The 22,532-nt window shown below is 40.0% G+C and overlaps 1 protein-coding gene across 1 annotated transcript in view; it reads left to right on the forward strand.

Annotated features, from left to right (window-relative positions):
• Window positions 1-17,315, forward strand: part of LOC140230332 (nuclear cap-binding protein subunit 1-like) — a 31,898-nt gene extending 14,583 nt beyond the window's left edge. Inside the window, exons 11-19 of the mRNA XM_072310483.1 lie at window positions 1,471-1,545; window positions 2,549-2,652; window positions 4,306-4,431; window positions 5,515-5,614; window positions 6,836-6,929; window positions 11,315-11,533; window positions 12,702-12,830; window positions 13,554-13,667; window positions 14,943-17,315. Coding sequence (XP_072166584.1) covers window positions 1,471-1,545; window positions 2,549-2,652; window positions 4,306-4,431; window positions 5,515-5,614; window positions 6,836-6,929; window positions 11,315-11,533; window positions 12,702-12,830; window positions 13,554-13,667; window positions 14,943-15,056 — 1,075 coding nt within the window. The 3' untranslated portion in view covers window positions 15,057-17,315. The remainder of the gene's footprint in view (window positions 1-1,470; window positions 1,546-2,548; window positions 2,653-4,305; window positions 4,432-5,514; window positions 5,615-6,835; window positions 6,930-11,314; window positions 11,534-12,701; window positions 12,831-13,553; window positions 13,668-14,942) is intronic.
• Window positions 17,316-22,532: the final 5,217 nt, after the last annotated feature.

The following is a 22,532-nucleotide window of genomic DNA, read 5'->3' on the forward strand; positions in this document are numbered from 1 at the left end:
TTAGTATCGCGGGTAAATATCAACTTAAAATCGAAAAATTTCTTCAATTTGAAGACTTACCAGTTAAGTTGAAGTATTGAAAACAGGCTTTGGGCAACGTTTGGTTTTGCCAATAGTCCCTTTCTGTTCGCATTGATGACTGAATGTGACTCGGTCGAGAGGACCTTGGGAGAGCTACACTGAATTGACAGCCAGCGCATGCGCACACAAACATCTTATCCGTTCATGGATTTGAAATTTGTTCGCATGTGATGTGTGCGTATGCGCTGGTCGTAGTAATCAGTGTATGTAGCTCTCCCAAGGTCCTCTCGACAGAGTCACATTCAGTCATCAATTCGAACAGAAAGGGACTATTGGCAGAACCAAACGTTGCCCAGAGCCTGTTTTCAAGACTTCAACTTAATTGGTAAGTCTTCAAATTGAAGAATTTTGTGGATTTTAAGTTGATATTTACCCGCGATACTAAATCTGTCATGATCCTGAATGCTACAATGCGAAGCCCCATTACGCTATGCGTATGGGGCTGCTGGTCGCTATGCGTATGGGGCTGCTGGTCGCAGTTAATTGCATGATTACTAAGAAATGAGAGCACTTTGGGGCGAGTAAGTCTCACAGTGTTAGTTATATGATAGATACTTTAACCTGAAACACGGAAATTCAGGGAAACTTTTGAGGTACCAAAACTTTTTATTATCTTTAAGTTTCCTAATACAGTATCTTAATTCTTTGGCTCTTGACCTGAATATTTAAAGGATATGATTTGGCTTGTGCCAGTGATAGAGTTTAGATTATAAAGAGAAATTCAGCCTAGTGTGTGCATAGTATACAAGTTCAACATATTTCTGTGGGATAGGTTTTTTGGGGGAAAGGTAGATCTGTGCATGGAGAAAAAGGAAATATTGAAAAATGTGTGCACAATGTGGTTCATACATTCCACCCCATAAAATATTGCAAAATGGTGATTTTAGTGCTCTTCGTGCATATAGCCAGGGCTCGACACTAACGGTGGCCCGGTGGCCCGGGGCCACCAAAAACGCACGTCGGGCCACCAAAATTTCAGAAATGAAGAATTTGGTGCCTGATCGGGCCACCAAAAAAGGTCGGATGTTTGCCTTTGGGCCACCAAAAATAAAAGTTAGTGTGGAGCCCTGATATAGCGATGATATTTTATCTATTTTTCAGTAAGTGGTCTTACTTGCAGATTTATCCTTTTGGGTGTCTGCATCGTAAGCATGGTAACAAAGAGGAATACTTGGTGTGGCATTGTCACTATAACATTTCTTCTCTTTTACGATGATGCATACTTATTGAATGTAGGAATTAACAGGTTCTCTTTTACACTATCCGTTGTAGTTAGAGTTGACTTTACAATCTGCTAGTTTTATTGCATGATCGACAGACTACCTCTAAGACAAATATTTTCTGAAGAAGTTGAAGAAACCAGCTGTCTCATCTGTTGTTCTTTCTTAGGACGGACTGCTTGAATGTCGATCTTGATTTGCCAAAGCCCAAGTTTGTGATGGAAGTGCTAACAAAATGTTTAAGGTAAGTCGGGAAAGTTTACACTTTCTCAGTCAATTTCCTTGATACCAAAAGAAGCAGGTACAAAGAAGTGATTGATCCAATTACTGTAAATCATTCAATTAGTCTCTAAAACATTCATACATGGTTTTCCATGTCCTTTTTTTCAGGCAGCAAACTGGCATTTGTCGAAGTTTAGTCTTCTGAATCATTACAAGCAAAATATGAACATTGACACTGTGTGTCTGCAGAAATTAATTAAATTTGTCAGTCAAAGAGAAGAGCATGAAAAATCCTTTGAAACAAACAGTTTTATTTAGTTGAAGAGTATGCCATAAACTTATTGTACATTGTCCCAAATACTTATGTCCAAGTTTGAAGCTTTACAAGAAAATAGCTATTTCTTTCACAATTTTGTTTGTTTTTATTTTGTGTTTGTTTGTTTGGTTGTTTGGTTGGTAGTTAATTTGTTTGACCCAAGCGACCCGGGTTCGAACCTGAGTCTGGACTGAGCAATGTTGTGTGTAATCATACCGTCCCCTCTAGCAAGAGGCAAAACACTCTGTCCCTTGGATAGGACATAAAATGGAGATCCCGTGTGTGAGGGAGTCACAGCTCATGCACATAAACGATCCCGCTTCATTCATTCATCACAAAGAGCAGGGTGTTTAACCTGGTGAAGTGGTCCTGCCTCACATCAAACTGGACCCCATGAAAGACCAGCTTAGCATAGCTGAATATGGGCTATCCAGCCATCTTCTCAGAGGGAAAATGAACAAACAAACAAACAAAATTCTTACAGGCAAGGCCCCTGACAGCATTATGAGAACATGATATTTGTAGTTTATCTGTTGATGAGATGTATGAAAATCGTAACATTTTTATTCTCATGTGTTAGTTTGAATTATGCTTCACCATTTTTGCCTGCTGAAGTTGTAAAGTATATGTTTGCCTAAGCTTGTAAGTATATCTGTTCTAAGACAGAAAGGAACTTCAAAGAAGAATTACTGTGTCTGATTTTACCCAGATTGTCATACCACCAACGGATTGCAGAGAGTGTCCCCGAATCATATGCGCCCCTGATGCCAAATCCCCCGGAGCCGGTCTACAAGTACGGGCAAGAAGGGGCAGGTGGGCAGACAACTTTGGTTTACAATAGGCACGGTCAGACTGGCAAAAGATCGAGAAGTTTAAGATCACAATCTTTTTGCCAGTTTTGCCAGCGTGACGGCAAACTTCTTGCGAAACTTCCCGCAAAACTTCTCACGCACTTCCCACATCAACTAGGGATTTTTCCCCCACCCCCTCCAAACTTCTCCATCTTTTGCCAGTGTGACCGCGAGAAACTGAAACTTTGCGATACTTGTCACGTGGCCAGTCCACCACCTGCTTGCTTGCTCTCTGAAGCGTGAGGCCATTGTCATGTACAGGCGTGCATTGTTACATCACGATCACTAGCCATCGGATGGCGCACTCTTTCTTCTTTGTCGCGCGCGCACACTAATGACCCAAATGTCCTGATCTAAAGTTTTGCTGCCAGTGTGACCGCACGACGAAAGATCGCAAAGACTTTGTGATCTTAAACTTGTTGATCTTTTGCCAGTCTGACCACGCCTAAAGTTGCAGTGGCCAGCCCAAGGCCTGCTTCTTTGTTGGAAACTCTCACGTGCCCTGTAAATTCCCATCACAATGTTACAGGTGGTCTCAAAATGACATGCCATGAGCTGAAAGTTTGATCAAGCCACCTTCTGGTTCAGGGTTGTGGTGATGAGACATACCATCATGTCTTGTGGATTCTGTCCCCCTCCTTTCTGTGTCCAATGCTTGCTAAGGAAGACTAAAGATATCATGTCTATTATGCTGAGAGGAATATCGTGTATGGACTGAAGGGCAAGGTATGCATCAAACTACACTCTGACCACAAAGTGCGTGCATCTTTTTGCTGCACACATGTTTCACATTTCATGCCGGGTTGGGTCAACAAATTGCATAATGCTCATGAAACCGAGGTATCAACTTTTTTATTTCACAGTGAATATCATTTCAAATGTGGTACGTTTTGCTGTGTTGGTATGAACTTTGCTCCCTGCTATAGTGATACATGTTTAAATCAGAAATCCTTCATGGATTTACTGCACAGCAAATTGATTTTCTTACCTCTGTGAAATGAACATCATATCTATATAACATTGGCAATAAATTCTCCAGTCTTGAGCAATAAAACTTGGGGGATACCTTTTTATTTCTAAAGTCATACTGGCAGATATTAGTGTTTGGTTTCAATGAGGCTTAGATTTTGAGTTCTAGTATGATACAAAAGATGACCTAGCCTTATGGGATACAAACTTGTAATGTTTTAATGTTTGGAGAATGAAGGATAAATAAGTGTCATGCTGTGACTGAGAAAAGTTAGTGTGACATAACAAAGCATATCTGTTGGTTTGTTTTTGTTTTTTCCTGTTTCATCATGTAAACATACTTCAGAGTAGTCTGAGTTGTGCATATTATATGCATTGAAGGGTGTACATGCTGTGAAATTACAATTTGATCTTACATAGCCAAAAATTCTGAGTCAGCATTGTCCTTGTGGAGGAATTTATCCACCTTTGAAACTGAATTGTACTTTATTTTGCAAATAAGATATAAATCAAGGAGGAAATGATAATAAAAAATGTCGTAATTTCAGTATGTCTTGTAAGCGTTGCATTGTGTGTTTGTGTGTCCAGTTGAACAACTATTTCAAATGACAATTTTGTCCATCTTTCCATTCTTCTGGCTGAACAGAGTCCTTACCGGGATACACTGTTGCCCAGAATCTGACGGAGGCAATCAGGAAGAGGGGCACCCCGGAGATGATCCTTGACATTCTAAAGGAAACGCCCAACCCCAAGGATGTGGACGGCATGGAGGGTTAGTGGTCGTGATTTTGTAGGACAGCATTCAAATCAGGCAAAGTTCTGAGTGCATCCGTGAAATTGTGTGTATTAGGTAACTATGGAATTGTTCAACCCAGGAGGTGCAGCTGCATGGGTTTAGACTAGATTGCGTAGTTACTACATGCGCACTATTCCAATTGACACATGAAAATACATGTGCATCATCTGTTTTATAGAATGGACAAATTTTAGCCAAATGCTAATCTTTTTTTATTGTATTTCCGACAATTACCGCCGCTTGGCAAATTTACAGGACACATTTCCTTTTGGCTTGCCATAGATGCAAATTGGGCATTAGCAATTACTGGATGTATGGCTGGCCATATCTTACTGTTCAGTGCTTGAACACTTTGCTACAAGTGCACAATGGCATGTTTACAGTGTCTCTTGCCAGTGATCACAATGATTTTTCGGTATTAAGTGCACAACCAGTCAAAATTGATACACAGCTCTTGATCAGTGAGGATTTTCTTGACCCGTACAATAAAACGAGATCATGATTTGATGGTCATCTCTCCCTGCAATGCAACATGGTTGAAAGGTGCCATTTAACCCGTAGAGGACGGTTTGATTTTGCTACAACACGCATTTCCCATAGACGCTAGCCCGAGTGTACTCGGCTCATCCTCAACGGGTCAAAGGATATTAATGAACTTGGTTAAACCAAAGTGGTAAGGAGGTTCCCTTGTCCCCTCCCCCACCCCCGATTGCTGTTCTACCACAGAATTTTTTAATATCTTAAGCAAAGTTGATGATTATGGTCATGTGTATTCTCAGTTGTGCCGTGGAATAACATCATAGTTTCCTTGATGCTCTCCTCCAGAAAATAAGTACCAATCCTGACAAATGATTCAATTTTTCTTGCTTAACTACATGTAATGATCTTTTGTTTCACATACCATTATGTATTTGTCTCAATGCTTTGCTACCAGAAAAATACTGTTTCGAGACAGAGATCATGAGGTTTGTTATGTTATGTTGTTGTTTTTTTGTCATTTATTTAACCCATTGTATGTGATAAACCAAGTCCTGTTTGTCTGAATGTTCTTTTCACCAGATGAGACGAGTTTCAATGCACTGAAGATTGATGTGTTTGTGCAGACACTGCTCCACCTGGGCAGCAAGTCCTTCAGTCACTCATTCAGCGCCCTGGCAAAGTAAGTTAGTCAGGGTGAAAGATAATCAGATTCCCCCCCCCCCTTTCCTCAAGCCTACACATCACTGTGGTATACAGTAAGCCAGTGCATACATACATGTAGCTCACTTTCACAGTTATTACCTGTGCCAAGGAAGGAGGTTATATGTTTTCATCGGCATTTGTCTGTTTGTTTGTTTGTTTGTTTGTTTGTTTGTTTGTTTGTTTGTTTGTTTGTTTGTTTGTTTGGTTGGTTGTTTGTCTGTTTGCAACATAACTCAAAAAGTTGTGGACAGAATTTGATGTAACTTGCAGGAAAAGTTTAAAAATGACCCAAGGAACAGATGATTACATTTTGGTAGTGATCCAGGATTTATGAATTTATTTATGAATTTTTGAAGGATTTTAAATCTTTTTGTAGATACATGTAGGGTCAATAAACTTGTTCAAGCTGCTGGTGTTTGAGGTTTACATACTTGCTCTAAAGTGCGTGCTCTGCTCGGGCGAGATGCCATGCAGCTGGAAGCTGATGACTTAAACAAAAGTCTTCTATATTGGGAAATTTGGCGATTTTCATCATGTGTGTACGGATGGAAATGAGCAGCTAGGTGGAGGTCTGCGCTATCCAAGTGCTTTTCTAGTTTACTCACGGGCATTTGTTTGCATTTATGCCTCAACCCTAAAGAGTGTCAGAGGCATTTTGGGGTTTTCCATCCTTCTGTCCATTCATCTACTTGTGCCTGTCCCATACTTCATTGTCATGATTTATGAAAAACATCTGATTGGATTTTATAGGCATCTGACCCAATTATACTAATAAGATAAAGATGTGCAAATTAGATTTTGGGCAAAACTCCCAGGAGGTCAAAGTTCAAGAACTTTCGCCAAAAACTGAATTTTTCAGCTGTAACTTCATTTAGGAATATCACCAACATCTATCACAAAGTAGAGTATACTGTTAAACCAGAAATGTTCGCATACATTTAAATTTCGCAAATTTTGTGAAAGCCAAGATTTGTGAAAGCCAAGATTCGTGAAATTAAAATTCATGTGAAAGTAGCAATGCCAGTAGCAATTCACAAACATTTCATGCCATGAAAAAAACCTTGCTTTACAGTACACTAACAAATGAAAAAATGAAACACATTTTTCAATATTTCCAAATTATTAAAGTATTATATTTTGCTTGTTTTGCCAATGTATTTCTTTTTCTCACAAAGAAACTCTTCTCTTATTCCCTTAGATTCCACTCAGTGCTGAGGCAGCTTGCAGACACTGAGGAGAGCCAGATCTATGTCTTACGTGTCATCAAGGATGTCTGGCAGAATCAGCCACAGGTGGGTTAAAGGGGCATTCCAGACGATTTTCATAATTATACCCCCGCCAAACGAAGTTTGAAGGGGGTATATAGGAATCAGCGGACGGTCGGGCGGTCGGTTGTTCGGGCGGTCGGGCGGTCGGTCCGTTGCAAATATTGCGTCGCGAACTACTTCCTCAGTTTTCAACCGATTCCCATAAAACTTAGCACAGATGTGTGCCTTGGGTTGTAGATGTGCAAGACGTATTTTTTGACAGTACCCAAAAGTACGTTGCCATGGTAACGGCATATTATGGGCAAAAATGGGTACAAATCTTGCGTCGCAAACTCCTCCCACAGTTTTTGATCAATTTTTATGAAATTAGGTACAGATGTTCATCTGAATATGTTAATGTGCAAGACACATATTTCCGTAGTGGCAAAAAGTGCGTTGCCATGGTAACGGCATGTTATTGGTAAAATATAGGGCAAAATGCTTCATGGCAAAACTGCTTCATCAGTGTTCTTCCAATTCTCATGGAATTCATATTGAATGTTTGTCTTAGGATATAGGTCAGCATTAACACATTTCTTGACAGTGACAAAAAGTATGTTGCCATGGTAACAGCTCACATGTTATGAGCCAAAATGATGGAAAATTTGTGTGTTGCAAACTACTTCCTCAGTTTTTGCCCAATTTCCATGAAACTTGGTGCAGATGTGTGCCTTTGGTTGTAGATGTGCAAGACGCATTTTTTGACAGTACCCGAAAGTACGTTGCCATGGTAACGGCATATTAATGGCAGAAGATCAAGGAAAGATCTTGCGGATGTAACTACTTCCTCAGTTTTTTTACCAAAGCTTATGAAATGTGGCACACACCTTGATCTTGGTGGGAAGATGTGGAAGACACATTTTTCGAACGTGTCGGAAGCTGCGTTGCCATGGTAACGGCATATAAATGGCAGAAGATCAAGGAAAGATCTTGCGGATTGAACTACTTCCTCTGTATTCGACTGAAGCTCATGAAATGTGGGACACACATTGGTCTTGGTGGGAAGATGTGCAGACATATTTTTTGGATGTGTCGGAAGCTGCGTTGCCATGGTAACGGCATATTAATGGCAGAAGATCAAGGAAAGATCTTGTGGATTGAACTACTTCCTCAGTTTTTGACAAAAGCTTATGAAATGTGGCACACACAATAGTCTTGGTGGGAAGATGTGCAAGACATATTTTTCGGACGTGTCGGAAGCTGCGTTGCCATGGTAACGGCATTTAAATGGCAGAAGATCAAGGAAAGATCATTCCTTGGGTAAGGCTGTCGTCACGGGGTGGGGGTATTAATCACCTTCAGTGATATTTTTTCATATTGTGTAGTACATAAATCGACAGCTCCATGTATAGATTTGTGGAATTGTGATCTTTGAGCAGAGAAACCAGTACTCTGAAAAATCTTAAACGAAGTACACTGAACAGTTTTGATGACATAGGAGCCTCACTTGTTTCAGAAATGTTGCAGTGTTATTCCATTACAATACCGCTTGATTGACAATTAAGTTCACCTGTGTAGAACGTATGTATACCTTCTTCTTTTGTTCTGTTATCTTGAGCCCCAACTCATGCATTCTTATGGTGAGGCTGCCATGTTATCATCCTTGTTCATTGCAATTTGTTATAAATTTTAAAAACATTCTTATTCCTCATCCCAATCACTGTATATTCCGAAATGTTGTACTCAGTATAAGTAATTTATTGTTGTTCAAATGTAAAAATCTGAAAATCATCCGGAGGTCTCCTTTAACTGTGTCATTCCAAGATCATTTTATGTCAGTGAGCCTGCCATGTGGGGGCAGCAGAACATGTGTTTGGACAGAGCCTTCTATTACAGAGTTTGGCCAACTCAAACACAAGCGCCATTTTGTGTCCACCAAAGAGCAAGCCAGAGAGGTTCTATATGTTATAGAGTGCGCGCTTGCATATAAAAGCGGGGCCAATTGAACGATCCGCCGCCATTAGCAAAGAGGTCGAGAAGTCGAGCATTCGCGAAGGTACCTGTACCACACGTTTCTGGTAGTCAACCTCTTTCGTGCGCGCGCGCCACTGTTCAATTGGCCACGTTTTCATTTGTACGCACAGAATGGTGAGCGCTTACTCTATTACATAATATTATAGAACCTCTTTGGTGGGCACACAATGGCGTCCATAGATCGAAAAACTTATAACAGGGTTGGCCAAACTCTGTATTAGAAGGCTCTGTGTTTGGAGCGGGGTGCATCCATTGCAGTGCTAGATTGAACATTTAAATTGCTTTTAACACATTCTAATTTAGTGCAACCGTTGGGGGTCGATTTGATTATTTCGGTAGGAAAATTGTTCCAGCATGAGGTTTTGTAAATGAGGTGGAGTAATGTTTGCTCTTTTGAAATAGAGACTAATTTGGAATTGAAATGGACAACTGATGTATACTTTGTATTAAGGGAAGGCACTGTGGCATAGTGGACAAGACTCCTGACTGTCAGTTGGAGGACCAGAGTTCAAATCCAGTCTAGTGCTTACATATACATCCTTTGACAAGATGTTTTTACTTACAATGTCCCTCACAACCTATGAATCCCCATGCTACCGGGTTTTATAAGCTCACCTGAGCCGAAGGCTCAACTGAGCTATTGCGATCGCTCTTCATCCGGCGTCCGTCGTGCGTCGTGCGTCGTGCGTAAACTTTTTACATTTTCATCTTCTTCTTGAGAACCCCTTGACCGATTTTCACCAAACTTGGCAGGTAGCATCCCTAGGGGGATGGGATCTCAATTTGTTCAAGTGGGCACCATACCCCTCCTGGGGGCCCCCAGAGGGGCCCAAACCCCCAAAATGAAGGAATCTTAAAAAAATCTTCTTCTCTAGAACCAGAACTGATAGAGCTAAGTTAATGCTATGAATTAGTACATTGATGACTGTAGTTTCAAGTTTGTTCATGGCGGAATCAGGGGTGCCCCCCTTTGGACCCAGGGGAGGAGGGTGGGGAGGGGTCCTAATGGGGCCCAAATTGTACATTTTCATCTTTTTCTTGAAAATGCCATTATGAATTTTCACCAAAGTTGGCAGGTAGCATCCCTAGGGGGAAAGAATCTCATTCCCATCAAATGGGCACCATGCCCCACCTGGGGGGCCCCAGGGGCCTAAATTTGGCTCGAAATTGTAGATTTTCATCTTTTTCTTGAAAACCCTATCACAAATTTTCACCAAACTTGGCAGGTAGCATCCCTAGTGGGATAGAATCTCAATTCCATCAAATGGGCACCATGTCCCACTTGGGGACCCCAGGGGTCCCCCCCCCCCCCCCCCCCCCCCTCCTGTAAGGAATCTTTACAGATTTTCTCTGGAACCAGAAGTGATTGAGCTAAGTTGATACAATGAGTCAGTATATTGATGACTGTTGTTTCAAGTTTGTTCATGGGAAAATCATGGGTGCCCTACCCACCCCCCCCCCCCACCCTTTCTACCCTCCTTGGGACCCAAGGAAGCTTGATGGGATTTGGGGGGGGGGGTCCAAATGCGTGCCTAAATTTTTATCTTGCTGAAAACAACATAATGGGTTTTCACCAAACTTGACAAGTAGCATTCCCATGGGGATAAGATTTCAATGAATGGGCTCCATGCTTTCCTTGGGGGCCCCAGGGGGTCCAAACCCTCCTAACTTAATGAATATTCAATAATGTTTTTCTCTAGTTCTAATCAAAAGTGATAGGGCTTTAAGTCTCCCCCCCCCCCCCCCCCAGCTGCATAATCCAACATTCTATAAAGTACAGTGTACTTGGTAGGTATTTTTTACCAGTGTGATGGAATATGTAAATGGACACCATGCCCCCACTCTCAAAGCTACCCCCACCATAAGTTTCCATTGTTCTCAGTTAAGAGTCTGCAAGAATGCATGGAAGGTGAACTTGCGATACTCAGGTGAGCACGTGACCCGCGGGTCTCTTGTCTCCGAAGAGGCTCCTAAGAACCCCGGATGAAGAAGAGGATATGATTATTATATTGTCTCTGGGCTGACAAGACCTCGTATCTACAAAATGCCAATGTTCTAGAGAGAAAAAAACAAAAACAAAACAAAAACAGCCAAAACACTAAATCAAATGAAATAGCCTCTCCTTTAATATACCATGATTGCTTCATTTTTGGGGTAAGACAGCTAGGATTTGGACAGGACATCACTTAACTGATTATTTGACCATTAATCCAAAAAAGTAATTTTCACCAAACTTTGAGATACAAAGTCTTGTCTCCCCAGCGACTACATATTGTACAGTCTTAGTCTTGCATTACTCACACACACACGCGCAGAAGATGAAAGTTGACACGAGACACAGACAAACCACATAGATTGACCACTCTCTTTACTCCCCTCTCTACTTTTACTTCCAGAGGATCTCCGTGCTGGTGGACAAGCTGCTGCGGACGCAGGTCATCAGCTGTCCAGCCATCGCAAACTGGCTCTTTTCCCCATTCATGGCATCAAACTTCACCCGCATGTACGTCTGGGACATCCTGCACGCCACCATCAACACCATGAACAAGCATGTCAAGCGCTGTGAGACGGAGCTGGAGGAGGCCAGGCAGAACATGAAGAAAAGGGAGGATGGGGTGAGACTGATAGTATACAAACAGTGCATGATCACAAGTGAGATGGTGTGAGGTTTTGTGCGAGGTAGAAGATAGAGGCGTTCCATTCAACGAGGCGAAGCCGAGCCGAATAGTGCACCTCATCTTTCACCAAGTGCTCATCTTGTTCTATTGCACAAGTAAAGACCATACACTATTTGTTTTGGACAACACCTCAGACGTTGACAGATGCATGTGGTCCGCACAGATTCTTGAATTTAGTTCAGAAGTAGCAACTTTTTTTTTTGTGAAAAGACAAATGAGTAGCACAATAACAGTCAGTCTTATGCAAATTCGATCAGTGGAAGTTTTTAACAGTAAAAATGAGTGACAGAATGTGTGGTTGTAACTTTTTAGTGCGTGCATTAAAGGTTTGTTTATTGTGACATCAGAGCTGTGCAATCGAACAAAAGCTATGGGTCGATCATGAGTTTGATAGGGGAGTCTATGGAAATTGGTGACACCAGCCTTGCAATATGGGCAATTGACCAATTTGATAGCTACATTCTTCTTAGGTGTTATATAATACTGTAAAAGTGGATATTTTCGCGCAACTTATTTTTCGCCCTCGGCCGGGTGAGAAGAGTTTGGCGTGTTTTTGATTCTACGGAATCAAGACACCAAGTACAAGAACATAGGACAAGCAAAGATATTCACACGCTTTTATTTTCGTGCTAGTTTCTGGTTGCGCAAAATGCACGAAAATTTCAACACTGCAAAAAATTCCACTTTTACAGTAGGAGAGAGAGGGATATGGGAGAGAGGGGTTAATAATGATACCACACATTCTTATACAATCAATTCCTTTTACCCATACATGTATATTTTCACCATATTTATTGTACTCGATGTGTTGGATGTTAGTCATATTTTGTGTTTTATTTGGGTGAGATAGACTGTGATATAGCTGACACTGCAGTTGAAATTTATGTTTTAATGAATTTTACCCTGTATGTGAACTTTGATTACATAAAAACATTACTATTGTACTTCAGTTCTTTGTGTTTGTGTTGATGTGGCTTACCTTGAAATTTGCATCTATCCAGAGTTTGATACGGAGAAAAAAAAAAATGAGAGTTGTGGGTCCTCATGCTTATTCTCTGTTTTCTCTGTCCTCCTTCCCCCTCCTCCCACCCCCCCCCCCCTCCAGGATATGGATAGTGATGATGATGAGTACGATGTCAGCAAGGCTGCGACCGAGTCCCAGATTGAATCCCTTGTCGAGAAGCTGGAGTCGGCACAGAGCGAGGAGAAGAAACTCTTCCTCATCATATTCCAGGTAAAACTGAATTCACTACAGTGGCATTGTATGTCTAAACATTTCTTTGGATAAGAACCCCTTCCTCTCATATTCCAGATATGATATTCCAGAGGCAATATGTGCCAAGGGGGGTATTTATGGTAAGTTGGAAGTCTTCCTCATGTCATAAATAATGTAAAATCTACCAGAAGCACTACTACTGGAAAGTCTTATCGTGGAGTGATAAGTGCTTCCCATGGAAATATCTAATATATCAAATACAATCAATCAGATGATAACCAGATTTTCTTGAAATCTGCAAGCTCTGACCCAAGTCTTTGTGAATATAGGCTGTAACTATTTTAACATTTTTGAGGAAAACAGATGACATAATCTGAGTTGAAGTGTTTGTCTTTGTTTCGCTGTAGATCCAGATAGAGCTAAACTTGATGCCTGTGGTACCACTTCTAATTCCAGTGGCAGATCCAGAGGCGGGTGCACCAGGCGCGCGCCCCCTCTTTATTTGTTGTTGGAACAAATGAAATAAAAAGAAAAAAATGAGATGAAACCCGGAAGAAGCACCAGAAATATTGTTTGCACCCAACCCCCTTTACGAAATTCCTGGCTCCGCCCCTGAATTCCTGTAGCTCGAAGAAAATTGGCTGCCTTATTCTGTAATATATCTAAAGAGTTATGTGATTTCAGTAGGAAGGCTACATAATTACAAATTTGTTTGTTCGTTTGTTTGTTCGTTCATGACAGCGGTTTGTAATGGTGCTGGGTGAGCACATGGTGTCCTGTGAAAACAAGGGAGAAGATTTCCACTCGCCTTGGTTTGTCTACGCTATCCAGAGGCTGCAGCAAATATTCCTTGTGGTGAGTTTGGCAACTTACTCACTCAGACAAACTTTACGTGAGGATTGTGCTTACCAGGGGAATGAATAAATGAGAATTTTAAGATGTATCTGCGACTCTGATTTAAACTTGTTTTTCTTTTTTAATTCATTCTGCTTTGCCTAAAGGCAAAATAAACAGAGGCCGTCTTCATTCCTTTCATTTATTATTATTATTTTTTTATTTTTTGACAAATTCTATTCATTAACCCATTCATTGAGGACGGTTTGATTTTGCTACAACACTCATTTCCCATAGACGCCTGCCCGAGTATACTCGGGACTTACTCGGGACTCGTCCTCAATGGGTTGATGTGTTTTATCTCAGTTGTAGAATATTTGTAGAGAATGTGATGCTCCAGGCTGTGTTCAGGTTCTGTAACTCCATTGTCAAGACTTGATCTTTATATTTGTCAGTGCCACTGTTTGGTTTTTATAGTGATGATGACATGAATGAAATGTGAAATTTGATTATTAATCCATCAGAAGATTTACTTTTTTAAACAATTTTAGTTGAGATTCAGAATCATGAAGTAAACGTTATAGTTTGCGTGTGTTCAAGAAATTCAATCGTGATGATATTAGATATGAATACTTTTCTTTTGATATTATTTGTAAATCAGGTTTAGATGACTGAATTTTTGCTGTCATGCTCCTAAGTAAGAAAGCGTGTAAATTAAATCTGTTCGACTGGACTTGTGAAAATCACGGAGAAAACAGTTTCGTGACTCGTCCGAGTCACTTCTTCAGCTCTGTCTGGCTGGCGAGCATTCACGAGCATTCACCCGTGGAGGGTGAATGGGCGATGTTACTGCCTCTATTATCTGAAACTGTTCTCTCCGTGATTTTCACAAGTAAGTCCAGTCGAACAGATTTAATTTACACGCTTTTAGCATACTACCTGGATGAATCAAAATCTACATCGATATGCTCCAAAGTAAGAGCATCACAATTCCATTGATCTCAGCAACTCTGGGGAAAAAAAAAAAATGTTTGGTAAAATACTGTTAAGCCACACTGTATATCCATTTTAGCCAGAAGTTTTATCATCATAATGCGATTCTTGCTTTAAATGTACTGCAATGCTACATTGTGCTCATATCATTCTTGAGTTAACAATCTTACTGGTAATGGAATCTCTGAGACATGATTTCTTGTTTGTTTTTTAGTTTGTTATTTGATTTGAAGAAGAGATTTGCAGGCTGTTTTAGCAATGTGTTCCACCATCCTAATTCGTGATTCCTTTCTCTGTTCCCAGCACTACCACCAAGTTGTCAAGTACACCACAACCCTTGAAAACCTGGTGTTCACCAACGACACCGACTCCACCATTCTGGAAGTCTTCACAGCATTCCGATCTCTGCAGTCATGATGACACACAACGGCCTCTAGGGGGTGAAAGTGCAAAGGTCACTCTGGTCCTTGCACAACTGGCATGGCTACGCTTTTGCTCATGCATATGACAGAATTCACAGAAGTGCTTCAAGAAGCAGTCTTGTCTAGTAGAGACTAATGATGACCTCTTCAGCTGAGATGCACTACCGCATTGACTCTGTTGCCATCTCTCAGCATTTACGACCTTCTGCTTCTCGGTTCATGTAATATTGAAAACAGTTTTGCGCCACATGAGTTAGAGATGCCACGACTGGAATGTATGATGTCTAGGCAGTTTGCGATCAACAGTGAACATGATTAGGCTTGTATTCGCTCAAGTAGTTTGACCATACCTTTGGCAGCAGTTTTGATGAGATAATGTTTCACCAGTGAATGTGTTTTATTTCCTCAATTCCTCGTCGCTCTGTTCATCTACTGTGCTTTGTAATGCTCCTCAATGTCTTGATGTTGCCTTCCCTACACATCTCTTTTACTGTATATTCTTCTGTCTGTATATATTTATCGTGTGTTTTTCCTCCTCCTGCTTGGTGTCTCAATTTTTGTTTTGTTTTTATGCTCTGTCAAGAAGTGTCACCACGGAGGTGTAATGTTTTCGGGTTGTTTTTTTATGTGTTGCCAGATACAGTCCAAATGGGATGACACAGTAAGGGACTGACAATGAATTTGCAAGTTTTCACGAAAAATATGTGTAAACCCTCGATGTGTTCAAATCTGTCATGGGGTTATCATCACAAAGATCAAATGCAAGAGGAAACCCCTACCCAATGATAGACTTTACAAAGAAAGTCTTCATTCAGTTAAGCATTTCCTATTGCTACGCGTGTTGCAGCTTTGAGATTAAAAGCAAGGATAGTGTGTGTCAGACTGATGGTCTCATCTTGAAAAACTCAGTCATTTAATGTGATGCCTTACTGGTCCATTTTCTACATGATGATTAGGTATTTTACAGTGGTTTGATTTGACTCTGAGATACTTCTCACGCAATACATTTTTGTGTTTTTAATTTTTCATAATTTTTTTGCGTACTTCAAATCTCTTTGGGCATAATTTCAAGTCCGTGTGTTTCAGTAACAGTGACCAAAATGAGGTCATGTCAGTGATATTTTGATGGTTATTTGCTATTTACATATCTCTGAATGATGAAGTGTGTTTGTTTTATTGTGGAAGAGATAGATGTGTTTAAATGAAACAATATTAGTCCATCCACCATTTTGGACTAATGTCATCGCATTTCCAATTTCCATAACACACAATCAAAATGTATGAATGATTACTGACAAAATGTTAGAAGTGGGATTTCACCTCAAATGTACTTGTAGATTCAGTATTGAATTTAATAGGCAGAAATGTGAGTGCAACACATGAGATAATTATAAGGAAAATACGATGTAATATTCAAAAGTATGATTTTTGGTTAAATCCATTTGCTATCACTGGATAAGAAGACTACAACAATTCATGATGTCAAAGTTGGGCAGCAATATAAAGAAAATGAAAAGAGAATCCTACACAATTTCTATTTTAATGAAAAGTACACATTCCTTCAAATTATTTCTGACATATGATATAGAGTGGTATCATTCCCCCTGCTCTCTGAAAGCAGTAAGTCAAGTGCTATTTTGTTATGCTAGGAAAATTGAAACATGTTCAAATTAAAGTTTCATGGAACATTATGCCAAGAATTTAGTGAAGTAGCTTGATATGTAAAGCAAATGTCACTGTACATGAGAAAGAATAAACACAAAATTTCTTTAACAGTCATTCAACCAGTGTCATGTGGAAATGCCAGTGTTCAGAGGAAATGAAGGTGACAACAAATTAATAGATGAAATCAAAGGATGTAACTGTCACATGTGTGCAGAGTGGAATTGTGATTTTGTATGGGAATCCATTGTTTTTTATTGATATGGAATTTGATGCAAATCAAAATCAGTGATCGTGCTACAAAGACAGGAATCGCTTTGATGATGCACGAATGCTTTTTTTTTTATATTTGCTTCATATGGATAGTTGGATTCGGTCAAGATCATGACATGTTTTATCTTTGCTAGTGAACTCTTTTTCAATTGTAGTAATTCAGTTGATTTGGTGATATTGTAATAATTTTGTAAATTATACTTCGCTCTGTGTTTGGAACATGCAGACCTCACGACATGATTTCTTTGAAAACTTGTTTCTGTGTGTTATTTGACCATTAAATGAACATGTGACATTCAGTGTACATGTATTTCTAAAACTTGCATGTATTAGACTCTTGATTATTACTTTGTGCAATGATATGATATGAGTGTGACTTAATACCCTAACTGGTTTATTCTTGGGTGCCAGCACAATAAGTGGAAGTGTAACTCTTGCTGGAATGGCAATTGTCATTGTATTAGTAATGACAAGAATCCAGCTTTCTGATTGGCTGTTGCTACTGGAAGTTACCATTCCCGTAAGAGTTGCTATCCCAGCGTTTTCAATGAAATGGGGCCCTGGAGTAGGTATGAGAAGAAAACTGGTCCTCAGATGTGAGTGGAAGTAGCTATTGTACTTTCCTACAAAACTAACACAGCACAACTGGATTCCCATGGATGAAATGGCACTATGCCATCCACAGATTTGCCAAGTTTCTCAACTGACTGGGAGTGAGTAACTGCGAGGGTGCAAAATGACTTGGAGGGTGCAGGAGGTGGTGTCTCCCTCCCACCATAGAGAGCTTCTTCATTTGGGGATTATACATGCAATTTGGTGTGAACAAATACAATACAATGCAATTTTACACCAGCATAAGTCTCATCTGTTTGTGATATGGAAGATGGTTCTTACAGACATAATTTTGAGTATTTTTCCCCAAATCTTGAAGGATGAACGAGTCTTGATTTGTAGTATGTATACTAAACTAACGTGCCTTGGTAGACGACACAATTTTAGACACCTCTGGATTATTTATTCCTAATAGTAAATAGCTGTAATTTGCCATGTAGGTATAGGTATCCTCTAGCTAACCTCCTGGGAGGTGTTAGAAACTGATTGTTGAATGGATGAGTGTGAGGTGGGTTGCTGGGGTGTGAGACTCATGTCGTAGGTGTGAGAATTGGTAGGTGTGAGAATTGGTAGGTCTACATCCAATGAGTGGAATCCCATAAGAAGGCATAATTAAAGATGGAAATAAGAGAGATAGAGGGAGAAAGAAACAGAATTCATGAATCAAATGACAGGAAGGCGAGACAATAAGAGAGTTGATAACTTGACATGTGTGTGCATTTGTGTCAAAGATTTGTCAAGAAGAGTGTGTAGTATGAGAGAAAATGAATGAATGTCCCAAGAAGAATTTATAAAACACATGGGAAGCTTTTTTTTTTTCGGGGGGGGGGGGGGGGGTACCAGAGAGGATGTAATTTGCTGAAGGCAACTTTTATCTGTCATTGCTATGGTATCACAAGGAGTGACCAGCTGTGAAGTGTCTTCATGATTAAGGAAGTGGTCATCAAACGCAAGGTGTAAAAACGTACTTGTAGACCAACCACAAACAGATATAATCAGAGTTCAATATGGCCGGGCTATATATATAGAGCAAGGATAGGCAAAGGAACTCTAAGTAAAGCAGATACATGAAAGTTCTTGCAGTTGTTCTGCTACAATCACATTTGTGCATGCCAGACCATTGTTTTTTAAGGATCTCTTCCTCAACAATATCAAAATACCTCATCTCTAGAATATTCATGAACTGCATGAAGGCACACTTTATGGTCAGTCTTGGTTCTGCCAGATTCACACTGTCTCATTTTCATGCATTTTTCTTCAGTATTGTGCAGTGTGCATACTATCAAAAACATGTTGATAAAGTCAAAGATTAAATTATGAGAGTACAGTTTGTAGTTGTGTATTTATCATTTTACCAGGTAAACTTGGGGCATTTTAAATTTACACACAGATTGTCATTATTATCATCAGACATCATTATTATAGCAGTATTTATATTAGTGTTTGTATCATTATCATCATCATTTCTATTATCATCATCATTCCTACTATTACCATCAGCACACAGCAATTTCTGGAACGATACTCCCACAGTAGCTCTATTATACCATGGAGGTACTATAATAGACTCCTTGATTATACCTCCATGATTTTGATACGCCAGAAGTACAGCTGCTGTACACAATGTATTTCGTCAGTCCTGTTGTGGTCTTCCCCTATATGACGTCATAGCCCCGTTTAGGGATTTCCCCGCATTTCTCCCTTAGTAGTTCGCTGCTGGCTTGCAATAAAACGACACGAATTTTTCAGTGCAAATAGAATTGGGAGCCGATACTAGTATTTGATTATAAGTGATATTTAGAGTTCTGCATGAGATTTCGGTGGGACACTAAAATATTTATCGAAGTTACTTCTTAATGAACACATACTCTCCAGTGAAATAATAATGATATTGACGCATTCCTTCAGTAACCTGGATTAAAGTATAGTGTATAAGTTCACAGCTCCAGTCGATCCCGCAGTAAAAGCACACGGACAAAGTCATACGCGTCGTACATACGTCCTCTCTGCAAAGTAAACATACGGCCGACCATTTCACTTCATCAAAGCTTTTGCTTTGTGACTCGCCGCGAGTTAACGCGTGCGTGTTGAATTAATCACCCGTATTATCAGTATGGCCGTATTCGTCGACAGATTTTATCACACTGGACTGTGGTAAAAGTAACTACTCTTTTCGTCTTTACCGGACTAACGTTAGATTTTTGCCAGAGACAACAGGTAAGTTATCAGAGTGTACTTTCTCCCACAGAAAGATGCCACAAGTTTTATGAGTAATTACGTAGCAGTTGCTGGAATATATCAGTCAACAAAGAAAGACAAAAATCGCAAACTCTCGACTCCGTCTCAAGCTCACCACACCAGTGCAGTGTGCCAGTGGCAGTGCAGGCTGGCTTGTGAATTTTTTAACTCGAGAGGTCAGCTAGCTAGCTAGCCTAGCCCTTCAACATCCGTGTCGTTCTCGACGGCGGCCTGATACATGGTTGACCTACCGACACCGTTACACTCTACGCTGTTTGTGAACGCAAACGTAAAATCCTGTTTATCATGTTGCTCACATCATTCATTGATTTACACAATTAATTATTCCTCCCTCTCGAGCTCTCCTGCTTTGCTTTGGATCTCTTTCATATTCCTCTTCTGCTTCCTTTTCTTCTTTTCTGCTACTGAGTGCTACTGCTAGCTCTCCATCATTTCCTCTGATGGCGATTCTATGGATTGCCTTCTACTGAAAATTTGAATATTAGTATCAGTAAATTGACTTATTGTTGCTGTCATCATAACTATCAATAGTATCATAATTATCTATCTACAGTCCAGTCGCTGTGCTCTGCACGGTGTCTGGTCGGGCTAAATAACATTCACTTCTTTCCTGCCTGGCTTAGTAAATCTCTGAAGAAGCAGGAAAGAATAGTGCTGAATTTTCTAAATCTGAACTAGCCCCTATTGACTCAAATTGAGTATTGCCTTTAGTGTCAGTTCTGATTATCTTGGGGACTGTGAGCTTCTGGTTCAAGGCTTGTTGTTATTGTAGTGTATCCTTGACCCTATGATGCAATATTATAAACTGCGACCAGCCTGAACCTGAAGTTTATAAACTGTAAAGGGAGTGCCCTCGATGTACCTTTACCTATGATGTGTATTGATACATTCATAGAACTTGCCTTCACAGAAAAACACTAGGCTACCTGATAACACTCTACAGCCTACAAAGTTCTTGTTTAAATAAGGGACTGTACAGTACTGGTTGAGGTGGGGATTCATGTTTTGAACATTCCTAAGTGAGATAATGAGAAACCTCTGATGAAATGTGAAAGAGCGTGTAATTTTAAGAAGGATTCAACGTTTATTTGATGAAAATTGATTTTCATATGGCTGAGATATTAAAAAAAAAAAAGTGATGATAATAAAGGCGACAGGCCACGCCTTTTCAATGGCTGAGATATCCAAAAACAAAGTGAAACAAAGAAATCCTAAATTAGGATTTCTTTGTTTCACTTTGTTTTTGGATACATTGTATCTCGCAGCCATTCCAAAACTGATTTCCATCAAATAAACTTTTGATACCCCTTAGAATTGCATGCTCTTTGACATCTCATAGAGTGGATTTTGAATATTTTGCAAAATGTTAAATGCTAAATCCTCACCTCAACCAGAACTGTACACACCCTTTAAATGACAACATTTTGTGGAAATACCGGGTACCATTAAGTGTATGAAGAATGAAGAAGAGTGGCATTCGATGCAGATTATGATTTAGAACTAAAACCTGGGGCGCACCTTCACACAGTAATAGAATATACTGTGGGAGCGCTTCGCGTTTGGGCTGGTTGCAGTTAATTTAGAACATAGTTTTACACGTCATGTACAGAATGCAATGTGTGCAGCTCAGATTGTCAGTCAATGAAAAAAGGATGTAGGATCGTGTTAAGTCATCAATATACAGTTCAAAAGTCATTATGAAGTACGAAAGAGTGTACGCAATAAAAAGAGCTGCTGAACAAAAAGGGTCAAAAATGCACCAAGAAGTGTGGTAATGCTGACCATGAGTTGGCAGTATATAAGTCTACCAGGATGTGCTTGGTTGTACTAGCTGGAGTGGATGTACACTGTATGCTCTGTTTATCTTTGTCTATGATAAAAGTAGTCTCAATGACAAAGCACTTATGACTTGAGTTGTGAATGGAAAGTCAAACTTGACTTTTATGAGTCACAGTGCATATTTGCTATGAATGTGAGAATGTATCTATTGATTTATTAATATTACAGTAGGACTGAATAGAACAAAATTGCTGACCCTAAGTAAGATGCCATGTATGTGTACAGTAGTACAGCTTTTTAACCATGAAAAAGTACGCAAAAGTGTGTCAGTCCGCTGTGAGTGAGTACTGTTACATGCAATACAAAATTAGCAAGTCTAATTCTTCATGAGCCTGGGCTTCCCGACAATTTGTGAGTGGTTAAATTTATGATTATGGAGTAAGTACTGTTCAAACAAGAAACTGTATAATGCATGCATGTCCACATTCATGTCAGGATCAGAGAACTTTAATTTTATTTTCATGTGTTTTTAGATTTATGAGTAGCACCTGACTCACAAAATTCACAAAATACAAACCTTGTGAATATACAATTGATATGACATACATACACCTGTACATGTATCATTATATATGCACAGTAAGTGATTGTTGGAAGCCTGCCATCCTTGGTGCATTTTATTAGAATGAGACTGCACAGTCCCTCACTAGGACCCCATTTACAGTGCGGGGCTGGGCCAAGCTGCGGCCGAGCCCCGCAATTTTGTCCGTTTACACTGCCGGGCTCGGCCGCGCTTTTAATTCAAACCTTTCAATATTTTGTCGTAGTGGCGCTCTGCTTGTAAGCATTTAACACAATTTGGTGTAGTCTGTTTTCAGACCCTTAG

This window comes from Diadema setosum, chromosome 7 (assembly GCF_964275005.1).
Source record: "Diadema setosum chromosome 7, eeDiaSeto1, whole genome shotgun sequence".
NCBI lineage: Eukaryota > Metazoa > Echinodermata > Echinoidea > Diadematoida > Diadematidae > Diadema > Diadema setosum.